At 47.5% G+C, this 13,142-nt stretch overlaps 1 protein-coding gene across 2 annotated transcripts in view; it reads left to right on the forward strand.

The window, feature by feature from the left end:
- The first annotated feature begins 731 nt into the window (after positions 1-731).
- MTMR1 (myotubularin related protein 1) overlaps positions 732-13,142 on the forward strand; it is a 35,490-nt gene continuing 23,079 nt past the window's right edge. Inside the window, exons 1-6 of one of the 2 annotated variants that reach the window (XM_032227556.1) lie at positions 732-1,042; positions 2,050-2,155; positions 3,354-3,377; positions 8,207-8,282; positions 10,502-10,596; positions 11,528-11,635. In XM_032227556.1, coding sequence (XP_032083447.1) covers positions 894-1,042; positions 2,050-2,155; positions 3,354-3,377; positions 8,207-8,282; positions 10,502-10,596; positions 11,528-11,635 — 558 coding nt within the window. In that variant the 5' untranslated portion in view covers positions 732-893. The remainder of the gene's footprint in view (positions 1,043-2,049; positions 2,156-3,353; positions 3,378-8,206; positions 8,283-10,501; positions 10,597-11,527; positions 11,636-13,142) is intronic. The other variant, XM_032227557.1, reaches the window with a different exon arrangement.

The following is a 13,142-nucleotide window of genomic DNA, read 5'->3' on the forward strand; positions in this document are numbered from 1 at the left end:
CTTAATTCATTACGAAATAAAAATCAAATATTTAATATATTTTTTCCTGATTTCTTTCCTGCAAATTACAAGCATAGGGGAGGGGGCATCCTCAGTCCCGTGCATTTGCTGAGTTTAGGGTAGGATGGGCATTACTGTTGCCCTTAATATTCCTGGCCGGGGACGATGGGAGTTTGAAATCCACCGGATTTTGGAAGCCGGCCACATTTGAAATGCAAAGCTGCAAAGGGATCCAGTATATCCCATCATTGGCCTGGCCACAGCTACCGTGGAAGCATGGGGATGATGACCCAAAGAGAGGAAGGCACATGGGATATGGAGTCCTTCATGAGAGAGAGACTTCTGCATAGTACAGTGTTTCTCAACCTTGGCCACTTGAAGATGTCCGGACTTCAACTCCCAGAATTCCCCAGCCAGCATTCGCTGGCTGGGGAATTCTGGGAGTTGAAGTCCGGACATCTTCAAGTGGCCAAGGTTGAGAAACACTGAACTAGAACAAGCGTGGACTCCAACTCCCAGAATTCCTCCACCAGACTCAAATGTCAGCAGCTAGAAAAGATGGCTGGGGAATTCTGGGAGTTGGAGTCCAGACATCTTCAAGTGGCCAAGGTTGAGAAACACTGCAAGAATGGGAATATAAGCGTTATACACGCCAACCTCGACACGTGTCCTTTGGCACATTCCCACATTTTGCACAACCACCCACTCGCCCCTCCTTTAGGCTCCGCACGCCCACCGCCCCCGTCCCTTCCTCGGCCGCCGCTCCGCAGGCCCAGCGCTCCCTCAGCCCGGCCGCCCTTCTCCGTCCCCGGGCTCTGCGCGCCCCTCCCCGGCCTCCCTCCCCGTCGGGGCGGCTGAAGCGGCCCCTCCTGCGCGGCGCGGAAGCGTCCAACATGGAAGGCGGCAGGGCGGCGGCGGCGCTGGGCGGCGGGCAAGGAGGCCCACCGGAGCCCGGAGGAGGCCCTGCCCGGAGGCCCTCCCGCTTGGCCGCCGCGGCACCCACGGCCCCGGCCTCGCCCGGCACGGAGCAGCCCGCAGACAGGTGAGGCAGGCCGGCAAGGAAGGAAGGAAGGACGGGAGGGAGGGAAGAGCCGGGCCTGCGCGCCCTCCGCCGCCGCCACTCCAAAGCCCATGGTGCGCGGAGGAGTTGCCCTCCTCTGGCTTGGACGGGCGGGCCGGCGGGGGAACATGGGCTTTGTCGTCCTGCCCGGGGTTGACGAAAAGGGTTTGCCGGGGGAGGGTGGGGGGAGAACGCTGGAATTGGGCAACATGGGCTTTGTGGTCCCTTCCTTTCTCCCCCCCCCAGCTGTAGTCTAGAAGAATGGGTGGGTGGGTGGAATTGGGGGCAACATGGGCTTTGTGGTCCCCATCTCTCCCCTCCCTGGCAGCCTGGAGTTGCTGTTGCCTTGAGGAAAGAGGAGGGGGGGTGCAGTCCAATTGGGTGACAGGAGGAGCTCCTTTTGGGGGGTGGGTGATGGGGTTTGTAGTCCATTCTCTGAGGGTGGGCAGGATGGACAGTTTGGGGTGGGTGGAGGGAGAAATGCTATTTTTTTTTTTTTGCATCAACTTTTAATAATCCTCACTTTGCAACGCTGCTGCCCTTTTCGCAGCTCACAAAACAAGTACAGGTGGTCCTCGGTTTACGACCACAGTTGAGGCCAAAATTGCTGCTGCTAAACGAGGCAGTGGGTGTTGCCTCATTTTACCACCTTTCCACCCCACGGTTGCTAAGCGAATCACTGCAGTTGATAAATTTAGTAACACCACCGTTAAGTGAGTCTGGCTTCCCCATTGACAAAAGGGGATCACATGCCCCCCCACGCCCCCGGGGACACGGCAACCGTCATAAATACGAGTCAGGTGTCCAAATTTTAATCCCGTGACCAGGAGGACTATGCTGCGACGGTGGTAAATGTGACAAATGTCACTTTTTTTCCGGTGCCCTTGTAACTTCGCTCACTAAACCAACCGTTGTAAGTCGAGGACCACCTGTATAGATACAAAGGAGTTTTTAAGAAGCCAACTCACATGTTTCGTGTCCTCTTGCAGCCCTACAGGATCCCATGTTGAGTGGTGCAAGCAACTCATCGCTGCTACGATTTCTAGCCAGATTTCTGGATCTGTCCTCTCGGACAACGTATCCCGGGAATATCGGGTAAGTTTTTGATCTTAATTTATGTGATGCACCTCATCAGTGGGACTGGAGAGTCTTCAAACTAAAATAGAAATTAGAATTCTTTGTTGATTTCCATAAACTCTGATTGTACATGCAACAGTAGTGATAGATCATTAATCATAGCCATTGTAAAAATATGTTCCCCATAAAGCATTAGATCAGTGTTTCTCAACCTTGGCCACTTGAAGATGTCCGGACTTCAACTCCCAGAATTCCCCAGCCAGCGAATGAAGTCCGGACATCTTCAAGTGGCCAAGGTTGAGAAACACTGCTTTAGATACAACACTTAGTGGTAGTCATAGGATTCTAAATAAGCAATCAAACTGTCATGCACGTCAGCTAGACTTGCAACGGTTTCATTTAGTGTCCATTCAAAGTTACAACAGCCGTGGAAAAGTTACTTAAAAAAAAGATTTTCGCATTTACAATCCTTGTAGCATCCTCCACGGCCACGTGATCAAAATTGAGGTGCTGGGCAACTGGCTTGTACTTACGACTGTTGCCGTATCCCAAGGTCACGTGATCTCTATCTCTATCTCTATATCTATATCTATATATCATCTATATCTATATATCTATATCATCTATATCTATATCTATATCTATATATCTATATCATCTATACCTATATCTATATCTATATCATCTATATCTATATATCTATATCTATATCATCTATATATCTATATCTATCTAATCTATCTAATCTATCTATCTAATCTATCTATCATCTATCTATCTATCTATCTATCTATCTATCTATCTATCTATCTATCTATCTATCTATATATCTATCTATCTATATATATATATATATATATATATATATATATATTAGATTTTACAACCCCCGGTATGCCCAAATATGGGAGGAAGCTAATTGCTTCCATTCTCTGTCCTTCGGCTCGTCACAAGAGACCATCCAGGCAGAAACCCAATATTTTTACTGTTGCCTTTTTGTTACATTTTGTTGCATTTGTCCCTTTATTTATTTATCAGCACAAATACAACATACATACATACATACATACATACATACATACATACATACATACATACATTTTGTCAACACCTTCAAGAAATTAATGGGAGATATTCCACAAATGGAAATGGTTTTGTCTGAAATCAGGACTTCAGTCTATAACCCGTTGGATAATATCTGTATTTTAACTAACAGGTGTACAGGAAGCCCACCATAAGGGTAAGAATATATGTGCAAGCTATCTGCAAAGTTAGATTCTTACCTGTTGTGTGGTTTTGTTTTGTTTTTCCTGTTGTGTTCAGAACTTGATGTGCCTTTGGTGTTTGTTCCTCTTGACTTCATACGTGGTTGTTTTCAAGATGCTGGGCCATCTCGCTATGCAGCATCACAGCTCGTTTGCCATAGAACCGTAGCATGTACATGCCGGTGCTTTCGTCAGCAATAGAAACCAGATTAGGAGTATATTTTAACTTTCCTTGGAAAAGCAGGGGGATGACAGGTTTTATCCTATTAATTCTGGCAAAATGGGTCCCAGCTTAACATGCTGCAGACGGCAGAAGGTAATTTTTGCAGCCGTAACGCAGGCAGCGTGTTCGAGTGGTTGGGAGGAAAGTCTAAGGAAAGCCTTAATTTAGTCTGGGTGTCAACAAGAGGCCAATCCATGCCTCCGGTTTACACACGCTTGATTGTCAAATTCTTCGGAGAGGGAGTCTCACTCAGGGCTCTGCAGTAGCCAGTGGCATGGCTCCCCAATGGTTAAAACAGAGTCCTTCGGTGTCCCCAGGGTCCTTGGCAAAAGGCTACAGATTAACAGAGTTGGAAGGGGCCTTGTGGGTCATCTAGTCCAGTGTTTCCCAACCTTGGCGACTTTAAGTCCTGTGGACTTCAAGTCGCCAAGGTTGGGAAACACTGATCTAGTCCAACCCCCAACGTTTCGCTACTCATCCAAGAAGCTTCTTTGGTTCCGAGGAAGCTTCTTGGATGGGAAGCGAAACATTTTCAAGGCAAAACAAAAGAAAAGGTCCAGTTTCCTTTTGAAAAAGCCCCTTATGGGGACAACCGTGGCCTGCATGATGGAGAATCTCCATAGAGATTCATTCGGGGATGATTTTATTTTTCTTTTTGCTCTGCTATCCTTTCCCCCAAAGTGCTCTGTTTTCCTCTTTCAAATGATCAAATAGACAAGCAAGAAATGCATAAATAAAACCAACTTGGACAGTTTTCTGTCTCCTTCCCTGCTTTATAATGAGACCTTTAACCATATAATAAGTATGATGCCTATAGCGAACCTTAAAATAAAATATCAAGATGAAAAACCACTGCCAGGAAAACGTGGCTTTAAGTTTTTTTTATTTGTGAAAGGCGAGGATTTTATTTTCAGTTAAATATTGCATTTTCCTCCTTGTCTCCCTATCTGATTGCTCAGCGTTCAGCCAAACCTTTCCAGCTGCTTCTTATTTTTGTGTGCGCCAGATCTTCTACTATATTCTGTACCCTTCATCTGTGACAGACGAGACTTAAGGCGCAAAAGCTCAGTTCTGCTCCTTGAAATAGTATTCTATAAAGTGCAATCTACCGTAATCTTCTGAAGGTTGGCTGCTGATGGTTTGAAGGTCAATTGAACCCTGCTTTCCGAATGAAAGGGACCGAGATGAGAAGAGCTAGGGAATGTAACCAGTCCTTCAGCTCCAGAACGAAACGTGGGGAGGTAGGTGGGCAGTCAAAGGTAGGCAGAATAAGGAGATGGAGAGAGAAAGGTGTGCTCAAAAAGACCACCCTTTCTGCAACTGTAGAGCAGGCCTCTCCAAATTTGGCAACTTTAGGTCTTGTGGATTTCAACTCCCAGAATTCCTGTTCTGTCCAAACTCCAAATGTTTGGAGACCCCTGCTCTATGGGAATCCTTTCAAAGCTCTCTGCACCATATTGGCTCTGAGACCTTAGCACGATGAAGACTTGTGGACTTCACTTCCCAGAATTCCCACGGAGGCTGGGGAATGCTGGCAGTTGAAATCCACAAGGCTTAAAAGTTGCCAAGATTGGGGATATCAGTTGACCCGGACGTTCTCAGAGGTATGTGAGGAAGACCAACGTAGCATCATTCTATGCCTTGCCCAACTCTCGGAGCAGATCCTGTCTACCTGCCCAACCATTTGAAAGGGACATTTTAATCAGGCGATCGGAGCCGGGTGCCGTCAAACCCTGGCATGGCACATTTCCCATGACTCTCACCTAAATCTCCCTTTGGGCTAATGAGCAGATTCCAGACACTTTCGTTGCACTCTTATCAAAAACGATCCTTTTCATGGAAGCAGCGAGGGAAGGGAAACGCCGTTGTTTGGTCTTCCGATTGTTGCATGGAATGTTTCTGCTACCAAGATGTGCTGCCGATCAGTTTCCTTCTGTTGTGTTTTTTTTTAAAGCATGCTGGCTGCTTTTATCCTCTGCATTTTGCCTTTTTCATATTTTGAGAGGCTAAAAGATTTCTCGTGTCGAAAAGGACCCGGGCGTACTTGGTGTTGTGGGAGATTAAGGCTTTTCTCTTCGAAGGATAGAAATGCATGCGCTCCTGTTCCTTCCTTTCGTTTTGTGGCATTTTTCCCGTTTTAACCAAAGCGGCTGGTTTCGTAGGTGCAACCTGGAGACTTTTAATGTGTTCGATTGGGGAAAGGTAGGAAAAAAAGCTGATGTTGAGGTTGGAAGTACCTACTGTCTCTTTTTTGCAAAAAAAATAAAATGAAAAACAAGAGAATTCTGTCCTTTCACCTTGTTCTGTGCATGTTTTTCCCCCATTCCTCTTCCTTCTGCTTGCCACTCGCTGCCACCTTGCAAATCAGGAGATTCAGGATGGAGGGAATGGCTATCCTTCTGATCCAGGAGTCGATCAGGTTCATATATTTATACTCCTATTTCATTCCCTAACTTCAAGAGCTGCTGTTTTTCCATGGGGCAACTGCGGGGGGGGGGGGGGGGGCGGGGGGGCTTTGGGGTTTTTTGAAGAACCTACCACGGGGGGGTGGGGGTAACCGTTTTGGGCACAGTGCCGAAAGAGGAGCATGTGTGTGTGTGTCTGTACGTGTGTTAGCACATGACAGAGCACCAAAACCCAGAAGTGAGATGGGTGATGGGGTTTGTTGATGGTCTGGTGAGCCCGCAGCCAGCCACTCTCTTCTGGGCTCTGCCACACACATGCGCCCCAGCCAGCTGGTCTTTGCGCATGACGGAGTCCCCGGCTGTGTGCGCATGCGCATCATTGCTAGCCGCACTTCTGGGCTCTGTTGTGTGCATGTGTGAAGACCTGCTGGCTGGCGTGTAGGCACATGCTGGAACCCGAAAGAGAGCGGCTGACCGCGTGCGCATGCACACTGGACCAACTGGCTGGCGCACATGCGTGCAACGGAACCCGGAAGTGCAGCTGCCAAGGGTGTGGCTGCCCAGAGAGAGGGCCCTGGGTGCTCCCTCTGTCACGGGTGCTGCGGCTTCCCCGTCAGGGAGCTGGCAAGTGAATCCCTGCCAAGGATCCTGGGGAGGGTCTTCTTCAAATGCCCCAAAGGTTAGCCTGCTTCCCCAGAGGATCTGCGCCTTCCAGTCGGGGGTACTCCTCGAGTTACAACTATTCATTTAGCGGCCGAAGTTAACAACGGCTCTGAAAAAGAATGGACTTGTGACCATTTTTCACACTTAATGACCACTGCAGAATCCCCGTGGTCACATGATCAAAATTCAGCCGCTCGGCAACCGACTCCGTTCTGACGGTCGCCTGGGGTCACGTGACCCCCTTTTTTGCGTCAGAGTCGCTTAACGATCGGGATGAGGAAGGTGGTAGAAGGGGGGCAGACCTCCCTTGGCCCCCACTGTCTCACTTAGCAGCGGAAAATTCAAGGTTCTCAATGACCATCGTAGGTCGAGGGTTGCCGGCCACGGGGGCTTGAATTCTCCCCTCAGGGACACCAAAACGTCCTTCCCTCCATTGTCCAAGCCGCCTGATGCCGCTAAGTAGGTATCCTGGCCTCTTCGAGCCGCGATTAAGGCCAGCAGGGCTGAAAGAGGAGCAGCCTTCCAGTCCCTGGGCGATCCCTAAGACTTCCAGCAGGGGAGGAAACTTACAAAGCTTGGCTTACAACACCGCCTCCCTTTCCCTGAGCCCCTGATGAGGGGACACGCAGAGCCCCCTCAGACGACACGCGTGCCATCACCACATGCTCTTCCAGTTTCTGGCGCTCTGGCTGGTCTTTGTGTGCACCGGAGCGCTGGATTCGCCTGCCCAAAGGCCAAAGCCCAGTGGCCGGAGCGTGCATGCGCACCAGCCAGCTGATCTGAGGGTTCCGGGCGCACATGTGCGTTTCAGTTTCGGCACTTGGTGCTGAAAAGATTCCCTGCCCTAAGCCTCACTGGAGCCTTTTAGATCCGTAGGGTTCCCCCCCCCCCCTTTGGACAGGCTCCTGGGATAATCAGTCCGACTTTTGCGTAAGTCTTTCGCCGCTTAACCCTCATTGCTTTATCTGCCTGTCGTCAAGATCAAAGCCATCCAGCTTCACGGATGCTCCGTAGAACCTGGACAGATTTACTCTGCCTTGATCAAGCTGGAGAGGTCCGGGATCGGCCACTGGGTCACCGTCTCCCCCTCCCCTCCTGCTTGGGAATCCATTCCCTTCTTCTTAAACCTTCACCTCCAGGGACCCTCATCTTCACAGGGGGACGAACCACGTCCGTAACCTCAGCCTCCCCCCCCCCCCCGGTTCCTCAGATTTCCTGTCCCACTCCGCGGACCCCCCCCGTGTGAGCTGGATCGGCAATGCCTGATCCTTCACAGAAGCAGAGTAGCGGGCGATGGAACTGGTATCCGAGTGGCGGGATCCTGTGATCTCCTGGCTCCTTGTCTGCGAACAAGTGTCTGCTCCCCCCCCCCCCCCCCGAGTACAAAACTGTAAATTGTGCAGCTTCTGTAACTTTCTAGCCAAAGCAACTTGCAGTGGGGTTTTTTTCCGCTTTGAAAGCTTGTAGAAAGTGAGACCTGAAATTGAATTTCCCCCTTTTGGATCTCTGCCAGGCCCTGAGGGATGGGAACAAGCTGGCCCAGATGGAGGAAGCCCCTCTCTTTCCCGGAGAGTCCATCAAAGCGATCGGTAAGTGAGACCCCTCCAAGGGAGACTCCCGGCCGTAGACTTTCTCCTTGTGGCTAAGAGGTCGCAGCCAAGCGTCTCCCTTGTCGTTCGATATCTTCCTCAAACGCGGCCGCGAGATTTTCATCTTTGCAGCCTTAATCCCTCCAACCCAAAGCGGGGGGGAGGGGGGGCTCGCTGAGCACAAAAGGCGACTCCCTCTGAAAAGAATTTTAATTACGAATTAACATAGCATTAAGCAAGCTGCGCGAGATGGATGTCTGAGTCTAATCCCACAGATACTTAACTGCTCAGCAGTTTCATCCCAGTGCTTTGTTGTAGGGCTGGGGGGGGAGGGGGGGGTTGGTCTTCCAATATTTGGAAATGAAATGTTGGTGATCTGAACTGCGTGTGGTTCCACATCTCTTTTCCTCTTTCAAAGTCCATTTGTCAGGTTCCAAATAGCATCCAAAATTAAATCAGAGTCCAAGGCAAAGGATTCCTCAAAGTTCCAATTGATGAAGAGAGCCATGTTGGCACATCTGGGAAAAGCTGAATCTGAAGGCTTCCCGGTTTTCCCCACCCAGCTGAAAGTTCAAGATCTTCCCCCCCACACCCACAAGTCCATCCCATGGCCCAATCTCCCACTACCATGCTGGCAGCTTCCACCCATCCAGTTCCGCCCAGGTGCAAAGACAAAGGATGATGACCTTGGCTTTCTAGAAAGAATGTTGTTATGGCTACATACTACCCAACTCCATATAATCCCCCCTCCTATTTTCCCACAATAGAAAATGGACAGTAGAAAGTGTGGCAGGCCTGAAACCTAAAAAGAAAAGATGGCTTGCTGTGGCATGACACCATTGAAAAATCAAAGATAAGGCAAGTGAGGATTCTCAATCATCCAGGTCATAGCAGTTAGCAGTTAGCAGTTAGCAGCTTTCAGCCCTCTCTAAGCGGTTTACAGAGTCAGCATATTGCCCCCAACAACAATCCGGGTCCTCATTTCACCCACCTCGGAAGCATGGAAGGCTGAGTCAACCTTGAGCCGGTGAGATTTGAACCACTGAACTGCTGAACTAGCAGTCAGCTGAAGTAGCAATAGCAATAGCAGTTAGACTTATATACCGCTTCATAGGGCTTCCAGCCCTCTCTAAGCGGTTTACAGAGTCAGCATATTGCCCCCAACAACAATCCGGGTCCTCATTTCACCCACCTCGGAAGGACGGAAGGCTGAGTCAACCCTGAACCGGTGAGATTTGAACCGCCGAACTGCAGATAGCAGTCAGCTGAAGTGGCCTGCAGTACTGCACTCTAACCACTGCGCCACCTTGGCTCTCGGTCATGGTTATCCCAAGGGTGCTTTTCCAAAGGCAGCTGGATTTTCTTGGTTGTCATGTGAGAAGCTCAACTGAAGAAGCTACTTGCGTGAGAAATGAAACGTTTCCGAAAGAAAAACCTAAGAAAGTCCAGTTGTTTTTTTGGAAAAGCACCTTTGGGATAAAAGTGAACTAGTTGTAATGCATTTTCTATTTTCCTAAACTGGCTGGCTAGGGAATTCTGGGGGTTGAAGTCCATATGTATTAAAGTTTTCCCTCCCTGGAGATTTCTTGCTCAATAATGAAAGCGTAAGAGCACAATACTTGCTATTATACTGTGCTTGCTCTGTAGTAACATCCGGAAGACTTGTTCTTAATATCATCATCTTTGTGGGGGGTTTGAGAACAGGTGATAAAGCTATTGGGAAGGATGTTTAGCTACTAACTCTGTAGTCTAAGCAACTTGTGTGGGAGGAAAGTTAAAAAACTATTTAAGGATTGTACCAGGTACTTTCATTCCATCAAAGAAGTTGATCCTTCTCACTTTGTATGGATTATATACTGACTGGGAAGGTGTATGTGTATATATTTTGTATAAAATTAAAATTTAAGACATCATCTGTGCTTAAAACATTTAATTTTTGACATGGGAATCCCTGTGCCTTTAGCATTTCCTAAAATTGACATAGCTTGGTCTTTATTTTACTTTTCTATTGCAAAAATACAAAGCTGTAAAATGAAGGGCCGAGAAAGATTGTTTTTTTTAAAAAAAAATCCTTTATTATACCTTGCTATGCAAAGGGACTTTATTCCACCCGTCAGGCTGTATTCAAATCGGGATTTGAAAGCAGAGATTATATCTTGCACGAAAGAGTTTTCAATAAAAGGATGTAAGCACTAATAAAATGTCACCTTTTTCCTCAGCTAAAGATGTGGTCTATATCTGCCCATTCATCGGAGCCATCAGTGGCACGTTGACAGTGACCGATTACAAAATGTATTTCAAGAATGTTGAGAGGGTGAGTCTTTGTTCTGTATTGCACATCATGCATTTTCTTTCTAGAATAGACTAAGTAGAATAGAATAGAATAGAATATATGGAAGGGAATGGAATGAAATGGAAATAAGAATAGAGAAGAAGAGAACAGAACTGTTGGAAAGGACCTTGGAGGTCTTCTAGTCCAACCCCCTGCTTAGGCAGGAAACCCTACACCACTTCAGACAAATGGCTATCCAACATCTTTAAAACTTCCAGTGTTGGAGCATTCCCAGCTTCTGGAGGCAAGTTGTTCCAATGGTTAATTGTTCTAACTGCCAGGAAATTTCTAAGTTGCTTCTCTCCTTGATTAATTTCCACCCATTGCTTCTTGTCCTGCCCTCAGGGGCTTTGGAGAATAGCTTGACTCCCTCTTCTTAGTGGCCGCCCCTGAGATATTGGAAGACTGCTCTCATGTCTCCCCTGGTCCTTATTTTCGTCAAACTAGACATACCCAGTTCCTGCAACCGTTCTTCATATGTTTTAGCCTCCAGAGTCTCAACATCTTTTCTACATCGTGGCAACCAAAACTGGATGCCGTATTCCAAGTGTGGCCTTCCCAGGGCTTTATCAAGTGGTATTAACCCTTCACGTGATCTTGATTCTCTCCCTCTGTTGATGCAGCCTAGAACTATGATGGCTTTTTTCTAGAGCAGTATGGCTACAACTTGGCTATTTCAAGATGCCTTAACGTCAGCTGCCACATTAAGTTGCCATGTTTGAGAAACTCCGTTGCCCTCCCACTTTTTGCAACCAGAAATTTATGTAGGTATAAACTAAGCACAAAGGCCCACGGTGAGCTAATGTATCCTACAACAATTATTTTATCTTGTCCCAGGTGATAAATATTTACTCATGGGTGTATTTAAAAAAAAACAAGCAAATGTTTGTTTGTTTTTTCATTCAAATTTCAGGATCCACATTTTGTCCTTGACGTTCCCCTTGGAGTAATAAGCAGAGTGGAAAAGATTGGCGTGCAGAGCCACGGAGACAATTCTTGCGGCCTCGAGATTGTTTGTAAGGTACGAATTGGATGTCTGCAGAGATTCTCAGCCCTCCAGGTCACGGTTGTCCCCAAGGTGCTTTTTTCAGGAGGCAACTGGACTGTCTTGTTTTTCCTTTTGAAGACATTTCGCTCCTCTTCCAAGGAGCTTCTTCAGCTCTGACTGGATGGTGGGGAAGGGAAGGATTTACGCTCCTTGCAGAAAGCTGGACATCTGCATCCTTTTAGGGAGTCATTGAGGCCACTTGGAGGTTTGTCTGTGTACTCAGGATCACCTGAGTGGTGCAAATGGTTCTTGCTGTCTGCAATTTTTCTTCTGGAAATCCATTCCTCCTCCCACTCTATTCCAAGGGTCTTCATCCCAAATTGTATAGCTAAAAGTCTGTAGAGATTCTCCGTCATCCAGGTCATGGCTGTCTCAAAGATGCTTTTTTTTCAGGAGGTAACTGGACTTTCTTGTTTTTTCTTTTGAAGACGTTTCACTTCTCATCCAAGAAGTCAGAGCTGAGAAGTGAAACATCTTTAAAACAAAAAACAAGAAAGTCCAGTTACCTCCTGAAATAAGCACCTTTGGTTTAAAAAAAATGCTGCGTTTTGATTTCCGTACGGGGTTCTCCCCAACTCCCCAGTTGACCAAACAGTCAAAGATCCACGAACTTCTCCTAAGGTGTTTCATGATAGAAAAGGTAAAAAGCCATTAGGAAGGAATCCTGCGAAGCCGCACAAGGAAGAGGCTCTCTGTTTGCCAGAATCCAAGTTCATCCAAGCTCAGAGAGCACAAAGGACCCAACAGTTCAGTCCTGAGTGCAAATAACTCTCTTCTGTCAAGTAATCCAGATTCAACTTCATGTGCTGATTTTTTCCATCTTAGAAGAGAAGGCCAGACAGGTTCTCTTTGGTCAGGGAGATGTGGCCCGTTCCTTGTTTTGGGAGGCTCCGATCAATTATCAATTATTTGTGTGTTGGGATCCCATTTGAGAAGCAACTTTCCCAAGCTGCTCATAATTGTTGTCCTCGAAATCAAAAGTGTAGGATGGGATTTTACTGTGCCCAAAACATAAATTAAATCTCATTTTCTCTAGCAAGAATGTTCTGACCCAGGCTTCCCCAAAAAACAGAGGCAGAGTCCTGGTCCTGACAAAACCCCTTTTATTAAACGAATGTGAATTCCTCTCATTCACAATCAGCAAAGGCCTGGCAAACAGTCTTCCAAAGGTGAAGTTGTGACCACAGACCTTATCTAGCTTGGAAAGCTGCTATGTAAATATTGTCCAAATGAGGTGCTGTGCAAGGAAAGTCTGGGCACAGAGTCTCTGAGATTCACGGACAGATCTTCACACTCCTGAAATGAATCTAACAACTGGACGAATGAATTGTTTCCTGCAAAAGCCCACTCTCCTTTCGCTCCTCCTTTATTTCCTGTGGGAGGGGTCATTCACCGTCCACCTGTGGCTTTACTCCCAAGTCGAGCCTGATTTCTGAGCTGTTCTTTTCTTCTGGCAGCTCTGCGCATGCGCACACTAGGA

Source organism: Thamnophis elegans, chromosome 12 (assembly GCF_009769535.1).
Source record: "Thamnophis elegans isolate rThaEle1 chromosome 12, rThaEle1.pri, whole genome shotgun sequence".
Classification (NCBI taxonomy): Eukaryota; Metazoa; Chordata; class Lepidosauria; order Squamata; family Colubridae; genus Thamnophis; species Thamnophis elegans.